General features: G+C 55.6%; 1 protein-coding gene across 1 annotated transcript in view; it reads left to right on the top strand.

Moving 5' to 3' along the window:
- The window catches only part of ATP2C2 (ATPase secretory pathway Ca2+ transporting 2), a 51,364-nt gene extending 34,111 nt beyond the window's left edge, over window positions 1–17,253 (top strand). Inside the window, exons 10-27 of the mRNA XM_073554863.1 lie at window positions 2,705–2,780; window positions 3,378–3,444; window positions 3,515–3,639; window positions 4,861–4,958; window positions 5,038–5,139; window positions 5,307–5,396; window positions 7,390–7,491; window positions 7,699–7,855; window positions 7,986–8,156; window positions 9,174–9,271; window positions 9,350–9,400; window positions 9,500–9,666; window positions 12,580–12,648; window positions 13,143–13,259; window positions 15,414–15,561; window positions 15,938–16,033; window positions 16,116–16,257; window positions 16,986–17,253. Coding sequence (XP_073410964.1) covers window positions 2,705–2,780; window positions 3,378–3,444; window positions 3,515–3,639; window positions 4,861–4,958; window positions 5,038–5,139; window positions 5,307–5,396; window positions 7,390–7,491; window positions 7,699–7,855; window positions 7,986–8,156; window positions 9,174–9,271; window positions 9,350–9,400; window positions 9,500–9,666; window positions 12,580–12,648; window positions 13,143–13,259; window positions 15,414–15,561; window positions 15,938–16,033; window positions 16,116–16,257; window positions 16,986–17,104 — 1,995 coding nt within the window. The 3' untranslated portion in view covers window positions 17,105–17,253. The remainder of the gene's footprint in view (window positions 1–2,704; window positions 2,781–3,377; window positions 3,445–3,514; window positions 3,640–4,860; window positions 4,959–5,037; window positions 5,140–5,306; window positions 5,397–7,389; window positions 7,492–7,698; window positions 7,856–7,985; window positions 8,157–9,173; window positions 9,272–9,349; window positions 9,401–9,499; window positions 9,667–12,579; window positions 12,649–13,142; window positions 13,260–15,413; window positions 15,562–15,937; window positions 16,034–16,115; window positions 16,258–16,985) is intronic.
- The last annotated feature ends 40 nt before the right edge of the window (window positions 17,254–17,293 follow it).

Genomic DNA, 17,293 nt, shown 5'->3' on the forward strand with positions numbered 1-17,293 from the left:
GTGACTAAAGCTCTGGAGGTGACTGGAGGATAAGACAATGTAACAGCAGAATAGTGAGTGCAGCTCTGGAGGTGACTGGAGGATAAGACACGATGTAACAGCAGAATAGTGAGTGCAGCTCTGGAGGTGACTGGAGGGTAAGACACGATGTAACAGCAGAATAGTGACTGCAGCTCTGGAGGTGACTGGAGGATGAGACACGATGTAACAGGAGAATAGTGACTGCAGCTCTGGAGGTGACTGGAGGGTAAGACACAATGTAACAGCAGAATAGTGACTGCAGCTCTGGAGGTGACTGGAGGGTAAGACACAATGTAACAGCAGAATAGTGACTGCAGCTCTGGAGGTGACTGGAGGGTAAGACACAATGTAACAGCAGAGTAGTGAGTGCAGCTCTGGAGGTGACTGGAGGGTAAGACACAATGTAACAGCAGAATAGTGAGTGCAGCTCTGGAGGTGACTGGAGGATAAGACATGATGTAACAGGAGAACAGTGACTAAAGCTCTGGAGGTGACTGGAGGATAAGACAATGTAACAGCAGAATAGTGAGTGCAGCTCTGGAGGTGACTGGAGGATAAGACGATGTAACAGCAGAATAGTGAGTGCAGCTCTGGAGGTGACTGGAGGGTAAGACACGATGTAACAGCAGAATAGTGACTGCAGCTCTGGAGGTGACTGGAGGATGAGACACGATGTAACAGCAGAATAGTGAGTGCAGCTCTGGAGGTGACTGGAGGATAAGACACGATGTAACAGCAGAATAGTGACTGCAGCTCTGGAGGTGACTGGAGGATAAGACGATGTAACAGCAGAATAGTGACTGCAGCTCTGGAGGTGACTGGAGGATAAGACGATGTAACAGCAGAATAGCGAGTGCAGCTCTGGAGGTGACTGGAGGATAAGACACGATGTAACAGCAGAATAGTGACTGCAACTCTGGAGGTGACTGGAGGATAAGACACGATGTAACAGCAGAATAGCGACTGCAGATCTGGAGGTGACTGGAGAATGAGACATGATGTAACAGGAGAATAGTGAGTGCAGCTCTGGAGGATGAGACAATGTAACAGGAGAATAGTGAGTGCAGCTGTGGAGGTGACTGGAGGATGAGACACAATGTAACAGGAGGATAGGGAGTGCAGCTCTGGAGGTGACTGGAGGATGAGACACGATGTAACAGCAGAATAGTGACTGCAGCTCTGGAGGTGACTGGAGGATGAGACACGATGCAACAGCAGAATAGCGACTGCAGCTCTGGAGGTGACTGGAGGATAAGACACAATGTAACAGCAGAATAGCGACTGCAGATCTGGAGGTGACTGGAGGATAAGACACGATGTAACAGCAGAATAGTGAGTGCAGCTCTGGAGGTGACTGGAGGATAAGACATGATGTAACAGGAGAATAGTGAGTGCAGCTGTGGAGGTGACTGGAGGATGAGACACAATGTAACAGAATAGTGAGTGCAGCTCTGGAGGTGACTGGAGGATGAGACGCAATGTAACAGGAGGATAGTGAGTGTAGCTGTGGAGGTGACTGGAGGATGAGACACAATGTAACAGAATAGTGAGTGCAGCTGTGGAGGTGACTGGAGGATGACACACAATGTAACAGCAGAATAGCGACTGCAGATCTGGAGGTTACTGGAGGATATTAAATTAGAAAATGGTAGCACACCAAATATGAAATAGGAATAGCAAAATGGCTTTAGTAATCTAGAAAAACATATGAGATACTTAGCACAAAATTTGGCCAAAAGATGTGATCCCATTCACCAGCGACAAGGTGATCTCAGATTGAATGGGTCCCTATACTGACTGCCTGGTGTGAACGGACCTCTGGCTATAAAGCCTGTGTATATAGGACGATAGGAACCAAACATGTGATTGAAGGCTTTATCATGTTACTAGCCAGAGGTCCGTTCACACCAGGCAGTCAGCATAGGGACCCATTCAATCTGAGATCACCTTGTCGCTGGTGAATGGGATCACATCTTTTGGCCAAATTTTGTGCTAAGTATCTCGTATGTTTTTCTAGATTACTAAAGCCATTTTGCTATTCCTATTTCATATTTGGTGTGCTACCATTTTCTAATTTAATATGTAAGTTGCCTTTTGGTATGCACCTATTCAGACTAGTTCTAGATGTGCCGTCAGTTTTTTCTATAACTTGGTTACTGGATGATGACACACAATGTAACAGGAGAATAGTGACTGCAGCTCTGGAGGTGACTGGAGAATAAGACATGATGTAACAGGAGAATAGTGACTGCAGCTCTGGAGGTGACTGGAGAATAAGACATGATGTAACAGGAGAATAGTGACTGCAGCTCTGGAGGTGACTGGAGGATAAGACATGATGTAACAGGAGAATAGTGACTGCAGCTCTGGAGGTGACTGGAGAATAAGACATGATGTAACAGGAGAATAGTGACTGCAGTGGTCGTTTTTACAGCACAGGTGGAATTCCTGATGTGGGGGCTCAGTGCTGGGAGCATCACACCAAACCCCCCCGATCTGATTCCTGCTTGTGCCCCTAAAGTCAAACCTCTCCCAGTATAGCCCAGTGATAAAATGGTCGCCTGCTGGGAGCCGACCTCCCCAGGTTTATCACCTGTCACCAGGACGTTGGGTGGTGGTGGCGCTGGCGCCGTTTCTTACCGCTCCCAGACGCCATTTCTCATCACTTTCTCTTGTATTTCAGACGCCTAAAACGCCTCTACAGAAAAGTATGGACAGGCTGGGGAAGCAGCTGTCCCTCTGCTCATTCGGGATAATCGGTGAGCCCATCCGCAATATCAACCATCCCCCCGATCACAGACGCTCTGTCGTCACGGCCAGAAAAAATAGTGGGGTGCTGTGGCGTATCAGGGGTATGGTGGGGGCGGCGTGTGTGGGGTATGATGGGGTTTGTGTGGAGTAAGATAAGGTCTGTGTGGAGTAAGATAAGGTCTGTGTGGAGTAAGTTGGGGTCTGTGTGGGGTACAGCGGGGGCAGCATGTGTGGAGTAAGATGGGGTCTGTGTGGGGTATGGCGGGGGCGGCATCTGTGGAGTAAGATGGGGTTTGTGTGGTGTGTCACTATTTTGGATGCTGCTGGTTCTCTTGGGGGTACAAAGAGTACATAGATCATGAGGCACTGCTCTTATTGGAGAGGGGCTGTCTCCCCCGACCTTCTGACCTTTGCCCATCTCGCCCCGTCCTTCTGACCGTTGCCCGTCTCGCCCCGTCCTTCTGACCGTTGCCCGTCTCGCCCCGTCCTTCTGACCGTTGCCCGTCTCGCCCCGTCCTTCTGACCGTTGCCCGTCTCGCCCCGTCCTTCTGACCATTGCCCGTCTCGCCCCGTCCTTCTGACCGTTGTCTATCTCTCCCTCACAGGGCTCATCATGCTGATTGGCTGGCTCCAGGGGAAGCCTCTGCTCAGTATGTTCACCATCGGAGTCAGGTAAGTTCCTCAGATCTCGGATGATGGGGGTTTCCCACCTCAGGTCCTGAGCTCTCGTCTTTGCTTTCAGTTTGGCCGTTGCCGCTATTCCTGAAGGTCTGCCCATCGTGGTCACAGTAACGCTGGCGCTCGGGGTGATGAGAATGGCCAACAAGCGGGTGATTGTCAAGAAGCTGCCAATCGTAGAGACGCTGGGTGAGTGTGAGCGCCAGCTGACCAGGGTGGAAAGTGCCAGCATTGCCAATGCCAACCTCACCCACAGCCCTTCAACAACGCCAACCTGGCTCACAGCCCCTCAACAACGTCAACCTTGCCCAGATCCCCTCAACAAAGCCAACCTTGCCCAGGTCCCCTCAACAAAGCCAACCTTGCCCAGGTCCCCTCAACAAAGCCAACCTTGCCCAGGTCCCCTCAACAACGCCAACCTTGCCCAGATCCCCTCAACAACGCCAACCTTGCCCAGATCCCCTCAAAAACGCCAACCTTGCCCAGATCCCCTCAACAAAGCCAACCTTGCCCAGATCCCCTCAACAAAGCCAACCTTGCCCAGGTCCCCTCAACAAAGCCAACCTTGCCCAGGTCCCCTCAACAAAGCCAACCTTGCCCAGATCCCCTCAACAACGCCAACCTTGCCCAGATCCCCTCAAAAACGCCAACCTTGCCCAGATCCCCTCAAAAACGCCAACCTTGCCCAGATCCCTTCAACAAAGCCATCCTTGCCCAGATCCCTTCAACAAAGCCATCCTTGCCCAGATCCCTTCAACAAAGCCATCCTTGCCCAGATCCCTTCAACAAAGCCATCCTTGCCCAGATCCCTTCAACAAAGCCATCCTTGCCCAGATCCCTTCAACAAAGCCATCCTTGCCCAGATCCCTTCAACAAAGCCATCCTTGCCCAGATCCCTTCAACAAAGCCATCCTTGCCCAGATCCCTTCAACAAAGCCATCCTTGCCCAGATCCCTTCAACAAAGCCATCCTTGCCCAGATCCCTTCAACAAAGCCATCCTTGCCCAGATCCCTTCAACAAAGCCATCCTTGCCCAGATCCCTTCAACAAAGCCATCCTTGCCCAGATCCCCGCAACAGCGCCAACCTTGCCCAGATCCCCGCAACAGCGCCAACCTTGCCCAGATCCCCGCAACAGCGCCAACCTTGCCCAGATCCCCGCAACAGCGCCAACCTTGCCCAGATCCCCGCAACAGCGCCAACCTTGCCCAGATCCCCGCAACAGCGCCAACCTTGCCCAGATCCCCGCAACAGCGCCAACCTTGCCCAGAGTCCTGACAACACCGCATTTTATTTCCCAGCTTTCAGTTGTCATTGTGGTGTGGGGGCCACAGAGGCCCCTCCAGTCACTGACCTGTGTCACCATGTCACTGCAGCGGCTCACTAACTCTTGCTTGTTCTTCGCTGTCAGGTTGCTGTAACGTCATCTGCTCCGATAAGACCGGCACTCTGACCGCCAATGAGATGACGGCCACCAGATTAGTGACGTCGGACGGGCTGCACGCAGAGGTAACGAGCTGCCATTCCTATATAATGACCCATCAAGCTCCCCCTCTGCTTCTTTTTATATTTCCCTCTGCTCCCTCAGGTCACCGGCGTCGGCTACGATGGGAAAGGATCCGTCAACTTACTGCCAGCAAATGAGGCGGTGCGGGAATTCTCCAACATCTCCGTAGGAAAACTGGTGGAGGTGAGACATCCGAGGGAGAGCGGCCAACAGCAGCACAGAGTATTACAGCTCTTTAGGTTATTCAGCATTTGTACATTGGGAGGATCCTGGTGAATTCCCCCAGCAGCACAGAGTATTTTTTGGGAGGGTTCCTCTGATGTCATTGATCCGCTCTCTTGTCTGCTTAGGCCGGCTGTGTCGCCAACAATGCCATCATCCGGGGGGACACGCTCATGGGTCAGCCAACAGAGGGCGCCCTACTGGTCCTGGCGAAAAAGGTAAGAGGTTAGTGGTCACAGACCAGAGATGGAGGGTCGCCAGACATGAAGCGGTTAACGTGCACCAGATACATGTCACACAAACCAGTTTGCTGCTTGTTAGTGGAAACAGTCAGCAAGATTGAAGACGATGCCCCACAGCTTAGCCTGGCACTGTAATGTGGGGGGGATTCTCCTCCATCAGAGGCTGGTATAAAGAGGACACTTCCCAGAATGCAATTCATCAAACCATGTTCTGTGCAGCAGTATGAGTGCAGCTCTGGAGTTGCCTGTGAGCTGTATAATCTGTGCCCTCCCTACCCCATAGCAATATCATGTAGGCTGGGGGTCTGCACGCACCGCTGTGAGCGTGGAATGTAGAACAAGAGACTGCAGTCTATTACTCCCTGTTATCAGACATTTCAGTCACTACTTTCCCACAATTCCCTGTAGTACGTGTTGGAGGATAGCATAGGATTGGCGCCGTGCTTGTGCCGCACCTTCACTCAGGACCCTTTCGTCTGATAAGTGATCCTACGCGGCCGTTATCTGCACTGTATATTACAGACACCTGTTCTCGTAGTGGCGCTGTACGCGGTGATCCCCATTCTCGTAGTGGCGCTGTACGCGGTGATCCCCATTCCCGTACTGGCGCTATACGTGGTGATCCCCGTTCTCGTAGTGGCGCTGTACGTGGTGATCCCCGTTCTCGTAGTGGCGCTGTACGTGGTGATCCTCGTTCTCGTAGTGGCTCTGTACGTGGTGATCCCCATTCTCGTAGTGGCGCTGTACGCGGTGATCCCCGTTCTCGTAGTGGCGCTGTACGCGGTGATCCCCGTTCTCGTAGAGGCGCTGTACACGGTGATCTCCGTTCTCGTAGAGGCGCTGTACGTGGTGATCGCTGTTCTCGTAGTGGCGCTGTACGTGGTGATCCCCGTTCTCGTAGTGGCGCTATACGTGGTGATCCCCGTTCTCGTAGTGGCGCTGTACGTGGTGATCCCCGTTCTCGTAGTGGCGCTGTACGTGGTGATCCCCGTTCTCGTAGTGGCGCTGTACGTGGTGATCCCCGTTCTCGTAGTGGCGCTGTACGTGGTGATCCCCGTTCTCGTAGTGGCGCTGTACGTGGTGATCCCCGTTCTCGTAGTGGCTCTGGAAGTGGTGATCCCCGTTCTCGTAGTGGCGCTGTACGCGGTGATCCCCGTTCTCGTAGTGGCGCTGTACGCGGTGATCCCCGTTCTCGTAGTGGCGCTGTACGCGGTGATCTCCGTTCTCGTAGAGGCGCTGTACGCGGTGATCTCCGTTCTCGTAGAGGCGCTGTACGCGGTGATCTCCGTTCTCGTAGAGGCGCTGTACGTGGTGATCGCTGTTCTCGTAGTGGCGCTGTACGCGGTGATCCCCGTTCTCGTAGAGGCGCTGTACGTGGTGATCGCTGTTCTCGTAGTGGCGCTGTACGTGGTGATCCCCATTCTCGTAGTGGCGCTGTGCACTGTGGTCTCCGGATGCCTGTTGTCGCAGTGGCGCCGTACACAGTAGTCTCCGGACGCCACTTGTTGTAGTGGCCCCGTACACGGTGGTCTCCGGACTCCTGTTGTCGCAATGGCGCCGTACACGGTGGTCTCCGGATGCCTGTTGTTGTAGTGGCACCGTACACGGTGGTCTCCGGACGCTTGTTGTTGTAGTGGCACCGTACACGGTGGTCTCCGGACGCCTGTTGTTGTAGTGGCACCGTATACGGTGGTCTCCGGACGCTTGTTGTAGTGGCGCCGTACACGGTGGTCTCTGGACGCCTGCTGTTGTAGTGGCACCGTACACGGTGGTGTCCGGACGCCTGTTGTTGTAGTGGCCCCGTACACGGTGGTCTCCGGACGCCTGTTGTCGTAGTGGCCCCGTACACGGTCTCCGGACGCCTGTTGTTGTGACCCCGTATACGGCGGTCGTCTGCGGACGCCTGTTGTCTCAGTGGCACGTATCTGCTGTTCTTCTTTGCGCCGTTCACTTTATTCTCCATTTCCAGATGGGCCTCGGAAACGCCGGCGAGAATTACATCCGCAAGAAGGAGATTCCCTTCAGCTCGGAGCAGCGGTGGATGGCCGTGAAGTGCGCAGACAAGATGGAGGTAAAGTACGCTGCCTCCCCAGCTAATCCTCTCCCCCCCCCCCCCCCTGGTGATTGGCCGCCCACACATCCCCCTCCCCCAGCTAATTGTCGTCCGCCTCGCCCCAGGTGATCGGTCGTCCACCCCCCCCCCCCCCCCCGTAGCTGACCGTCCACCCCCTTCCCCAGCTGTTCGGCCGCCATCCGTTACTGACGCGCTTTCTTCCAGGGCCGGGAGGAGGAGTACTTCATGAAGGGCGCGTACGAGGAGGTGGTCCAGTACTGCACCACCTATAACAGCGGCGGGATGGCCCTGCCTCTGACCCCACAGCAGAGGGCGCTGTACCTGCAGGAGGAGAAGACCATGGGGAGTCAGGGCCTGAGAGGTACAAGCCCCCCAACCCGGGATCCGATCACCACTGACACATTGTAACAGACCTCCAGCACAGGAGGCAGACTGATGCCGCGGGGAATGATGGGAGTTGTAGTGCTATAATGGCATCTCCCATCTTCCAGTCTTGGCTTTGGCCTCCGGTGCGGAGCTGGGGAAGCTCACCTTCCTGGGACTGATCGGGATCATAGACCCCCCACGTAGCGGAGTGAGCGACGCCGTGCAGACCCTGCTGGACTCTGGGGTCGCAGTGAAGATGATCACAGGGGATGCGCTGGAGACAGCACAGGCCATCGGTGAGCTGCGGACCCCCAGAATGGCCGACTATAAACTGCACCTCCATGGAGTCACAAATCCAACGCTCCAGTCACATCCAGAGCTGCAACCAAACCTCTGCTGGTCTACTGTTATCAGACTGCAGGAGTACAATTCAGTACGGGCACAGCAGAATAGTGAGTGCAGCTCTGGAGGTAACTGGAGGATAAGACACGATGTAACAGCAGAATAGTGACTGCAGCTCTGGAGATGACTGGAGGATGAGACATGATGTAACAGCAGAATAGTGAGTGCAGCTCTGGAGGATAAGACATGATGTAACAGCAGAATAGTGACTGCAGCTCTGGAGGATAAGCTATGATGTAACAGCAGAATAGTGAGTGCAGCTCTGGAGGATAAGACACGATGTAACAGCAGAATAGTGACTGCAGCTCTGGAGGTGACGAGGATAAGACACGATGTAACAGCAGAATAGTGACTGCAGCTCTGGAGGTGACTGGAGGATAAGCTATGATGTAACAGCAGAATAGTGAGTGCAGCTCTGGAGGATAAGACACGATGTAACAGCAGAATAGTGACTGCAGCTCTGGAGGTGACGAGGATAAGACACGATGTAACAGCAGAATAGTGACTGCAGCTCTGGAGGTGACTGGAGGATAAGCTATGATGTAACAGCAGAATAGTGAGTGCAGCTCTGGAGGATAAGACACGATGTAACAGCAGAATAGTGACTGCAGCTCTGGAGGTGATTGGAGGATAAGACACGATGTAGCAGCAGAATAGTGACTGCAGCTCTGGAGGTGACTGGAGGATAAGCTATGATGTAACAGCAGAATAGTGAGTGCAGCTCTGGAGGATAAGACACGATGTAACAGCAGAATAGTGACTGCAGCTCTGGAGGTGACTGGAGGATAAGACACGATGTAACAGCAGAATAGTGACTGCTCTGGAGGTGATTGGAGGTTAGCAGTGAGGGCTCCCCCTGGGTAGAGTGCCCCTCTAGACTGCCCCCCGCACTCACGCCCCGTGTCTCTCAGGCAGGAGCATCGGTCTGACTAACGGACACCTGACGGCGATCTCTGGGGAGGAGCTGGACGCCCTGGAGGAGTTGGCGCTGCCGTCGGTGGTCACTAAGGTCCGCTTCTGTCTTCTTTCGGGGGGGCTGTGGCCGGTGGGGGATTCGGGTTCTGACCTCTGGTTTTGGATCTTCTAGGTGTCCGTGTTCTACAGAACCAGCCCCAAGCACAAGCTGAAGATCATCAAGGTAACGCGGCTCCTGCGCTGACCCTCTGGGGGCCGCGGTCACCCCCATCTGTCCGTCTGTGTAGTAACTCTGCTGCTTGTCCCTGGCGCACCCCTCCAGGCCCTGCAGCGCACCGGAGCCATTGTGGGGATGACGGGGGACGGTGTCAATGACGCAGTCGCTCTCAAGTCGGCCGACATTGGCGTTGCGATGGGAAAAACCGGCACGGACGTCAGTAAGGAGGCGGCGGACATGATCCTGGTGGACGACGACTTCTCTACTATCATGTGAGTAGATAACCCAGGAGCCTGACACATTGTCACAACACTTCAGCTCTGAACATAGGATGGCGTTCAGTCTATCACTGACAGCAAGCAGAGATCTGGAGACCAACTCCGTGAAGTCCATGAAAAGCTTCAGAACTTTCCAGATTCTGCTGATCACTTTCCGTATAAGAGGGGCCTGGCCCTATAGTCAGAGATGATGGGGGTAGTCATCCTGCAGTGATTGCTGTCAGCGCCTGACACTTGTAACGTTTCTGCACCATTAGGCCACATTAGTGGCAGCAGCGGATGTGTGTAGCGGGTGACTGAGCGCAGCGCCCCCCACGTCCCGCGCTGCCAAGTCTGTATGTACAGAGATAACGAGCGGATCCTGCTGTCTCCTGGCAAATAGCCGCCGGTCACAGGTGACATTACCGCTGCCCCGGCCCCCTGCCACCCTGTGTGTCACCGGATCCTTCACCACCACCAGTCCAGCTCCACTGCAAAGGTGTCTGAGCCAGCTGACCTGCAGTGTAAAGCATGGAGGACAGAGCCGCAGCCTGATAGGGCAGAAGCATCACACTCCACAGATGAGTAGTAACAAAGCAGAACCGGGTGCACAATGTACGGCGTCACGGAGAGGGGTGCATTGCATGACACATAGCGTAGACCGAGCCGTGGGTGCACTGCGCAGGGCAAACTGAGCTGTGGGTGCGGGGCGCGCTGTGCAGGGTAGATGGGTCAGGGTCTCTGTCCTGCCACATTCAAGGTCTTTGCCCTGCTGCTGCCACGTTCAGGGTCTCTGCCCCACCGCCGCCTTGTTCAGGGTCTCTGCCCCACCGCCGCCTCATTCAGGGTCTCTGACCCGCCACGTTCAGGGTCTCTGCCCCGCCGCCTCGTTCAGGGTGTCTGCCCCGCCGCCGCCTCGTTCAGGGTCTCTGCCCTACCGCCATCATGTTCAGGGTCTCTGCCCCGCCGCCGCCTCGTTCACGGTCTCTGCCCCGCCGCCGCCGCGTTCACGGTCTCTGCCCCGCCGCCGCCTCGTTCAGGGTCTCTGCCCCGCCGCCGCCTCGTTCAGGGTCTCTGCCCCGCCGCCGCCTCGTTCAGGGTCTCTGCCCCGCCGCCGCCTCGTTCAGGGTCTCTGCCCCGCCGCCGCCTCGTTCAGGGTCTCTGCCCCGCCGCCGCCTCGTTCACGGTCTCTGCCCCGCCGCCGCCTCGTTCTGGGTCTCTGCCCCGCCGCCGCCTCGTTCTGGGTCTCTGCCCCGCCGCCGCCTCGTTCTGGGTCTCTGCCCCGCCGCCGCATTGTACAGGGTCTCTGCCCCGCCGCCTCGTTCAGGGTGTCTGCCCCGCCGCCGCCTCGTTCAGGGTCTCTGCCCTACCGCCATCATGTTCAGGGTCTCTGCCCCGCCGCCGCCTCGTTCACGGTCTCTGCCCCGCCGCCGCCTCGTTCTGGGTCTCTGCCCCGCCGCCGCCTCGTTCACGGTTTCTGCCCCGCCGCCGCCTCGTTCTGGGTCTCTGCCCCGCCGCCGCATTGTACAGGGTCTCTGCCCCGCCGCCTCGTTCAGGGTGTCTGCCCCGCCGCCGCCTCGTTCAGGGTCTCTGCCCTACCGCCATCATGTTCAGGGTCTCTGCCCCGCCGCCGCCTCGTTCACGGTCTCTGCCCCGCCGCCGCCTCGTTCTGGGTCTCTGCCCCGCCGCCGCCTCGTTCACGGTTTCTGCCCCGCCGCCGCCTCGTTCTGGGTCTCTGCCCCGCCGCCGCCTCGTTCTGGGTCTCTGCCCCGCCGCCGCATTGTACAGGGTCTCTGCCCCGCCGCCTCGTTCAGGGTGTCTGCCCCGCCGCCGCCTCGTTCAGGGTCTCTGCCCTACCGCCATCATGTTCAGGGTCTCTGCCCCGCCGCCGCCTCGTTCACGGTCTCTGCCCCGCCGCCGCCTCGTTCAGGGTCTCTGCCCCGCCGCCGCCTCGTTCAGGGTCTCTGCCCCGCCGCCGCCTCGTTCAGGGTCTCTGCCCCGCCGCCGCCTCGTTCAGGGTCTCTGCCCCGCCGCCGCCTCGTTCAGGGTCTCTGCCCCGCCGCCGCCTCGTTCACGGTCTCTGCCCCGCCGCCGCCTCGTTCACGGTCTCTGCCCCGCCGCCGCCTCGTTCTGGGTCTCTGCCCCGCCGCCGCCTCGTTCTGGGTCTCTGCCCCGCCGCCGCCTAGTTCACGGTCTGTGCCCCGCCGCCGCCTCGTTCAGGGTCTCTGCCCCGCCGCCGCCTCGTTCAGGGTCTCTGCCCCGCCGCCGCCTCGTTCACGGTCTCTGCCCCGCCGCCGCCTCGTTCAGGGTCTCTGCCCCGCCGCCGCCTCGTTCAGGGTCTCTGCCCCGCCGCCGCCTCGTTCAGGGTCTCTGCCCCGCTGCCGCCTCGTTCAGGGTCTCTGCCCCGCCGCCGCCTCGTTCAGGGTCTCTGCCCCGCCGCCGCCTCGTTCAGGGTCTCTGCCCCGCCGCCGCCTCGTTCAGGGTCTCTGCCCCGCCGCCGCCTCGTTCAGGGTCTGTGCCCCGCCGCCGCCTCGTTCAGGGTCTGTGCCCCGCCGCCGCCTCGTTCAGGGTCTGTGCCCCGCCGCCGCCTCGTTCAGGGTCTCTGCCCCGCCGCCGCCTCGTTCAGGGTCTCTGCCCCGCCGCCGCCTCGTTCAGGGTCTCTGCCCCGCCGCCGCCTCGTTCAGGGTCTCTGCCCCGCCGCCGCCTCGTTCAGGGTCTCTGCCCCGCCGCCGCCTCGTTCAGGGTCTCTGCCCCGCCGCCGCCTCGTTCAGGGTCTCTGCCCCGCCGCCGCCTCGTTCAGGGTCTCTGCCCCGCCGCCGCCTCGTTCAGGGTCTCTGCCCCGCCGCCGCCTCGTTCAGGGTCTCTGCCCCGCCGCCGCCTCGTTCAGGGTCTCTGCTGTCCATAGACTGATATTTCCGTGTCTTTCAGGAACGCCATCGAGGAGGGGAAAGGAATCTTCTACAACATCAAGAACTTCGTCCGCTTCCAGCTCAGCACGTAGGTGTCAGCGTTGTCGCCCGCCGACGCTTCTAAGCTTAACGTGCGTCGGCCGCCATATTGCCACAGGGCTGTGACGCCGCTCAGAGTCCTGTTATAGACATGTGCAGCATCATATCTCTTACTCCAGTCACACCCAGAGCTGCAGACCAGGGCAGCGCCACCAGCCCTCGCTGGGCTCCTGTCATGTGCGGCACTCGACAGCATTGCATTGTGGGAGAGATGGTATTTACAGAAGATTGAAACCACATCTCCCACAATGCTCTGTGGCAGATCACGCTCCGACCCTGAGCAAGCGCCAGCACAATGCCAGCCTGGATGTAGGTGCAGCTCTAGGTGTGACTGGAGGAATCCCGCAGAGATGATGGGGGTCATCCTGTTTGCTCCTGATCTCTTGTTGTATTATCCGCGCAGCCTTTCTTAGTAATCCCCCGGTGTATTGAGCGTTTATAGTCGGGGGAAACGTACGTCTGACCGCTGCGTCCTCCCCCCAGGAGCATCTCCGCCCTGAGTCTCATCACATTGTCCACCATCATGAATCTCCCCAACCCCCTGAACGCCATGCAGATACTGTGGATCAACATCATCATGGACGGACCCCCAGCCCAGAGGTAACGCCACCAGCAGAACAGTGAGTGCAGCTCTGGAGGAAAATGAATGTACACAGTGACTGCACCAGCAGAATAGTGAGTGCAGCTCTGGAGTATAATACAGGATGTAACTCAGGGTCAGTAATGTAATGTATGTACACAGTGACTGCACCAGCAGAATAGTGAGTGCAGCTCTGGAGTATAATACAGGATGTAACTCAGGATCAGTAATGTAATGTATGTACACAGTGACTGCACGAGCAGAATAGTGAGTGCAGCTCTGGAGTATAATACAGGATGTAACTCAGGGTCAGTAATGTAATGTATGTACACAGTGACTGCACCAGCAGAATAGTGAGTGCAGCTCTGAAGTATAATACAGGAGGTAACTCAGGATCAGTAATGTAATGTATGTACACAGTGACTGCACCAGCAGAATAGTGAGTGCAGCTCTGGAGTATAATACAGGAGGTAACTCAGGATCAGTAATGTAATGTATGTACACAGTGACTGCACTAGCAGAATAGTGAGTGCAGCTCTGGGGTATAATACAGGATGTAACTCAGGATCAGTAATGTAATGTATGTACACAGTAACTGCACCAGCAGAATAGTGAGTGCAGCTCTGGAGTATAATACCGGATGTAACTCAGGATCAGTAATGTAATGTATGTACACAGTGACTGCACCAGCAGAATAGTGAGTGCAGCTCTGGGGTATAATACAGGATGTAACTCAGGATCAGTAATGTAATGTATGTACACAGTGACTGCACCAGCAGAATAGTGAGTGCAGCTCTGGAGTATAATACAGGAGGTAACTCAGGATCAGTAATGTAATGTATGTACACAGTGACTGCACCAGCAGAATAGTGAGTGCAGCTCTGGAGTATAATACAGGAGGTAACTCAGGATCAGTAATGTATGTAAACAGTGACTGCACCAGCAGAATAGTGAGTGCAGCTCTGGAGTATAATACAGGATGTAACTCAGGATCAGTAATGTAATGTATGTACACAGTGACTGCACCAGCAGAATAGTGAGTGCAGCTCCGGGGTATAATACAGGATGTAACTCAGGATCAGTAATGTAATGTATGTACACAGTGACTGCACCAGCAGAATAGTGAGTGCAGCTCTGGAGTATAATACAGGATGTAACTCAGGATCAGTAATGTAATGTATGTACACAGTGACTGCACCAGCAGAATAGTGAGTGCAGCTCTGGAGTATAATACAGGAGGTAACTCAGGATCAGTAATGTAATGTATGTACACAGTGACTGCACCAGCAGAATAGTGAGTGCAGCTCTGGAGTATAATACAGGAGGTAACTCAGGATCAGTAATGTAATGTATGTACACAGTGACTGCACCAGCAGAATAGTGAGTGCAGCTCTGGAGTATAATACAGGAGGTAACTCAGGATCAGTAATGTAATGTATGTACACAGTGACTGCACCAGCAGAATAGTGAGTGCAGCTCTGGAGTATAATAGAGGATGTAACTCAGGATCAGTAATGTAATGTATGTACACAGTGACTGCACCAGCAGAATAGTGAGTGCAGCTCTGGAGTATAATACAGGAGGTAACTCAGGATCAGTAATGTAATGTATGTACACAGTGACTGCACCAGCAGAATAGTGAGTGCAGCTCTGGAGTATAATAGAGGATGTAACTCAGGATCAGTAATGTAATGTATGTACACAGTGACTGCACCAGCAGAATAGTGAGTGCAGCTCTGGAGTATAATACAGGATGTAACTCAGGATCAGTAATGTAATGTATGTACACAGTGACTGCACCAGCAGAATAGTGAGTGCAGCTCTGGAGTATAATACAGGATGTAACTCAGGATCAGTAATGTAATGTATGTACACAGTGACTGCACCAGCAGAATAGTGAGTGCAGCTCTGGGGTATAATACAGAATGTAACTCAGGATCAGTAATGTATGTACACAGTGACTGCACCAGCAGAATAGTGAGTGCAGCTCTGGAGTATAATACAGGAGGTAACTCAGGATCAGTAATGTAATGTATGTACACAGTGACTGCACCAGCAGAATAGTGCGTGCAGCTCTGGAGTATAATAGAGGATGTATACAGTGACGGCGCCAGGCATCCCTTTATCTGCTGCTGAACATAATGAGTCCCTTTAATTAACCCTGTTTTGTCTAGTTTGGGGGTGGAGCCTGTGGATAAAGACGCCATTAAGCAGCCCCCCAGAAATGCCAAGGAAGCGATCCTCAGTAAAGCGTTGCTCCTGAAGATCCTGCTCTCGGCCGCCATCATCATCAGCGGGACGCTCTTCGTCTTCTGGAAGGAGGTTAGATGACTGTAATTGTGGGATAATTGGCAGTGAGTGGAGATGTGGGGGCCCGGGGCTGATGGGGGGGCCGGGACGGGCGTAGTCGCTAATTGCTGGTTGTTTCCTGCACTGACTAATTTGCACAGTGAGGGGAGATGGCGGCGCCGATCATTAACTTATTAGCGGCAGCCATTTGTACGCATTAGAGCCTGAATCATGTGCGGAGGAGATGGGGCGAGTCGCTGCTTCCCGGGCGGTCCTGCACTACAACCCCAGCAACCTCACACTGCTGATGTTTGCTCTGCCCATTGTTGGATTTCGTTTGGAGGGGGCTCTTGAAGTGAACCCCCCATATCTGTGTCACATGACCTCGCAGTTTATTCTTGACTGTCAGATTCCAGATGGGAAAGTGACTCCGAGAACGACAACCATGACCTTCACCTGCTTCGTGTTTTTCGACATGTTCAATGCCTTGTCCTGCCGTTCCCTGGTGAGTGCACGCACCTTCCTGCTGGGGATCCTGCACGGCCTCCATTCCTGCGCCGGCCCTTTAACACTTTGCTCTTTTCCAGAATAAAACCATCTTTGAGATCGGCCTCTTCAGGAACCGGATGTTCTGGTTATCGGTGGTGGGCTCCATCCTCGGGCAGATGGCCGTCATCTACATTCCTCCCCTGCAGAAAGTGTTCCTGACGCAAAACCTGCACGCACTGGGTGAGTCGGCAGGGACGATGGGATTGATGGTCTGTCATTAGTACGCGACTGCAGGGCAATGAGGAGAGTCAGACCACGGCGTCCAGTGACAATGGTGCAGGTGAGAAAGGTGGGTGCTGAACCAGGACCTGTGCTCTTGGGGTTATCCCCTCCTGGGAAAGCTGAGGGGCTCCCAGCGCGGCGTCCACCTCCGGTCTCGTGGGCTCCCAGCGCGGCGTCCACCTCCGGTCTCGTGGGCTCCCAGCGCGGCGTCCACCTCCGGTCTCGTGGGCTCCCAGCGCGGCGTCCACCTCCGGTCTCGTGGGCTCCCAGCGCGGCGTCCACCTCCGGTCTCGTCGGCTCCCAGCGCGGCGTCCACCTCCGGTCTCGTGGGCTCCCAGCGCGGCGTCCACCTCCGGTCTCGTCGGCTCTGCACAGTACATCTTATGTGGCCATAAAGCTCCGCTCATATGGAGGGGAAAGCTGGGAGACATCCTCGCTGTTCAGGTTAGTAGGCACCCAACTTTCCCCTTGATCTCAGCATTTCCAGCAGGACTGTCCACAGCGACACTCATCTGCTCAATGGGGAACAGGAAGATTGACTATCAGGACCCTGGGAAAGCTGGGTAACAGCAGATTTGACTCCCACCTTTCCCAGAAATCTGAAAAGATTACATTCCCGTTTCTCTGGGGATCGGTAGTGGCAGCGATGTTGGTGGGCTCCAGTCTGACCACGTCTCTTCCCGCAGATCTGCTCTTCCTCACCGGTTTGGCATCCTCCGTCTTCGTGGTGTCGGAGCTGATGAAGTTCTGTGAGCAGGTCTGCTGCCGGAAGAGGACGGTGACCGTCCTGGAGGAAGAAATCTGAGGCTCGCCACCCTGCGCCCCGTCCTCCGCCCCCACCCGTGCACCGCGCCGGCCGCTGCATCACCTATTTATGCCGAGATTTATGGGAGGAAAAATTACCAGAAAGAGTAAACCGAGATATCGGCGGCGCCGCCACCAGGAACAACCACCCCCAGCGGATACTGTTTTTTTTTTTTTTTTTTTAATTTAC

The sequence above is a fragment of the Dendrobates tinctorius genome, unplaced genomic scaffold, assembly GCF_039654945.1.
Source record: "Dendrobates tinctorius isolate UK_male_01 unplaced genomic scaffold, ASM3965494v1 ptg000214l, whole genome shotgun sequence".
Lineage (NCBI taxonomy): Eukaryota > Metazoa > Chordata > Amphibia > Anura > Dendrobatidae > Dendrobates > Dendrobates tinctorius.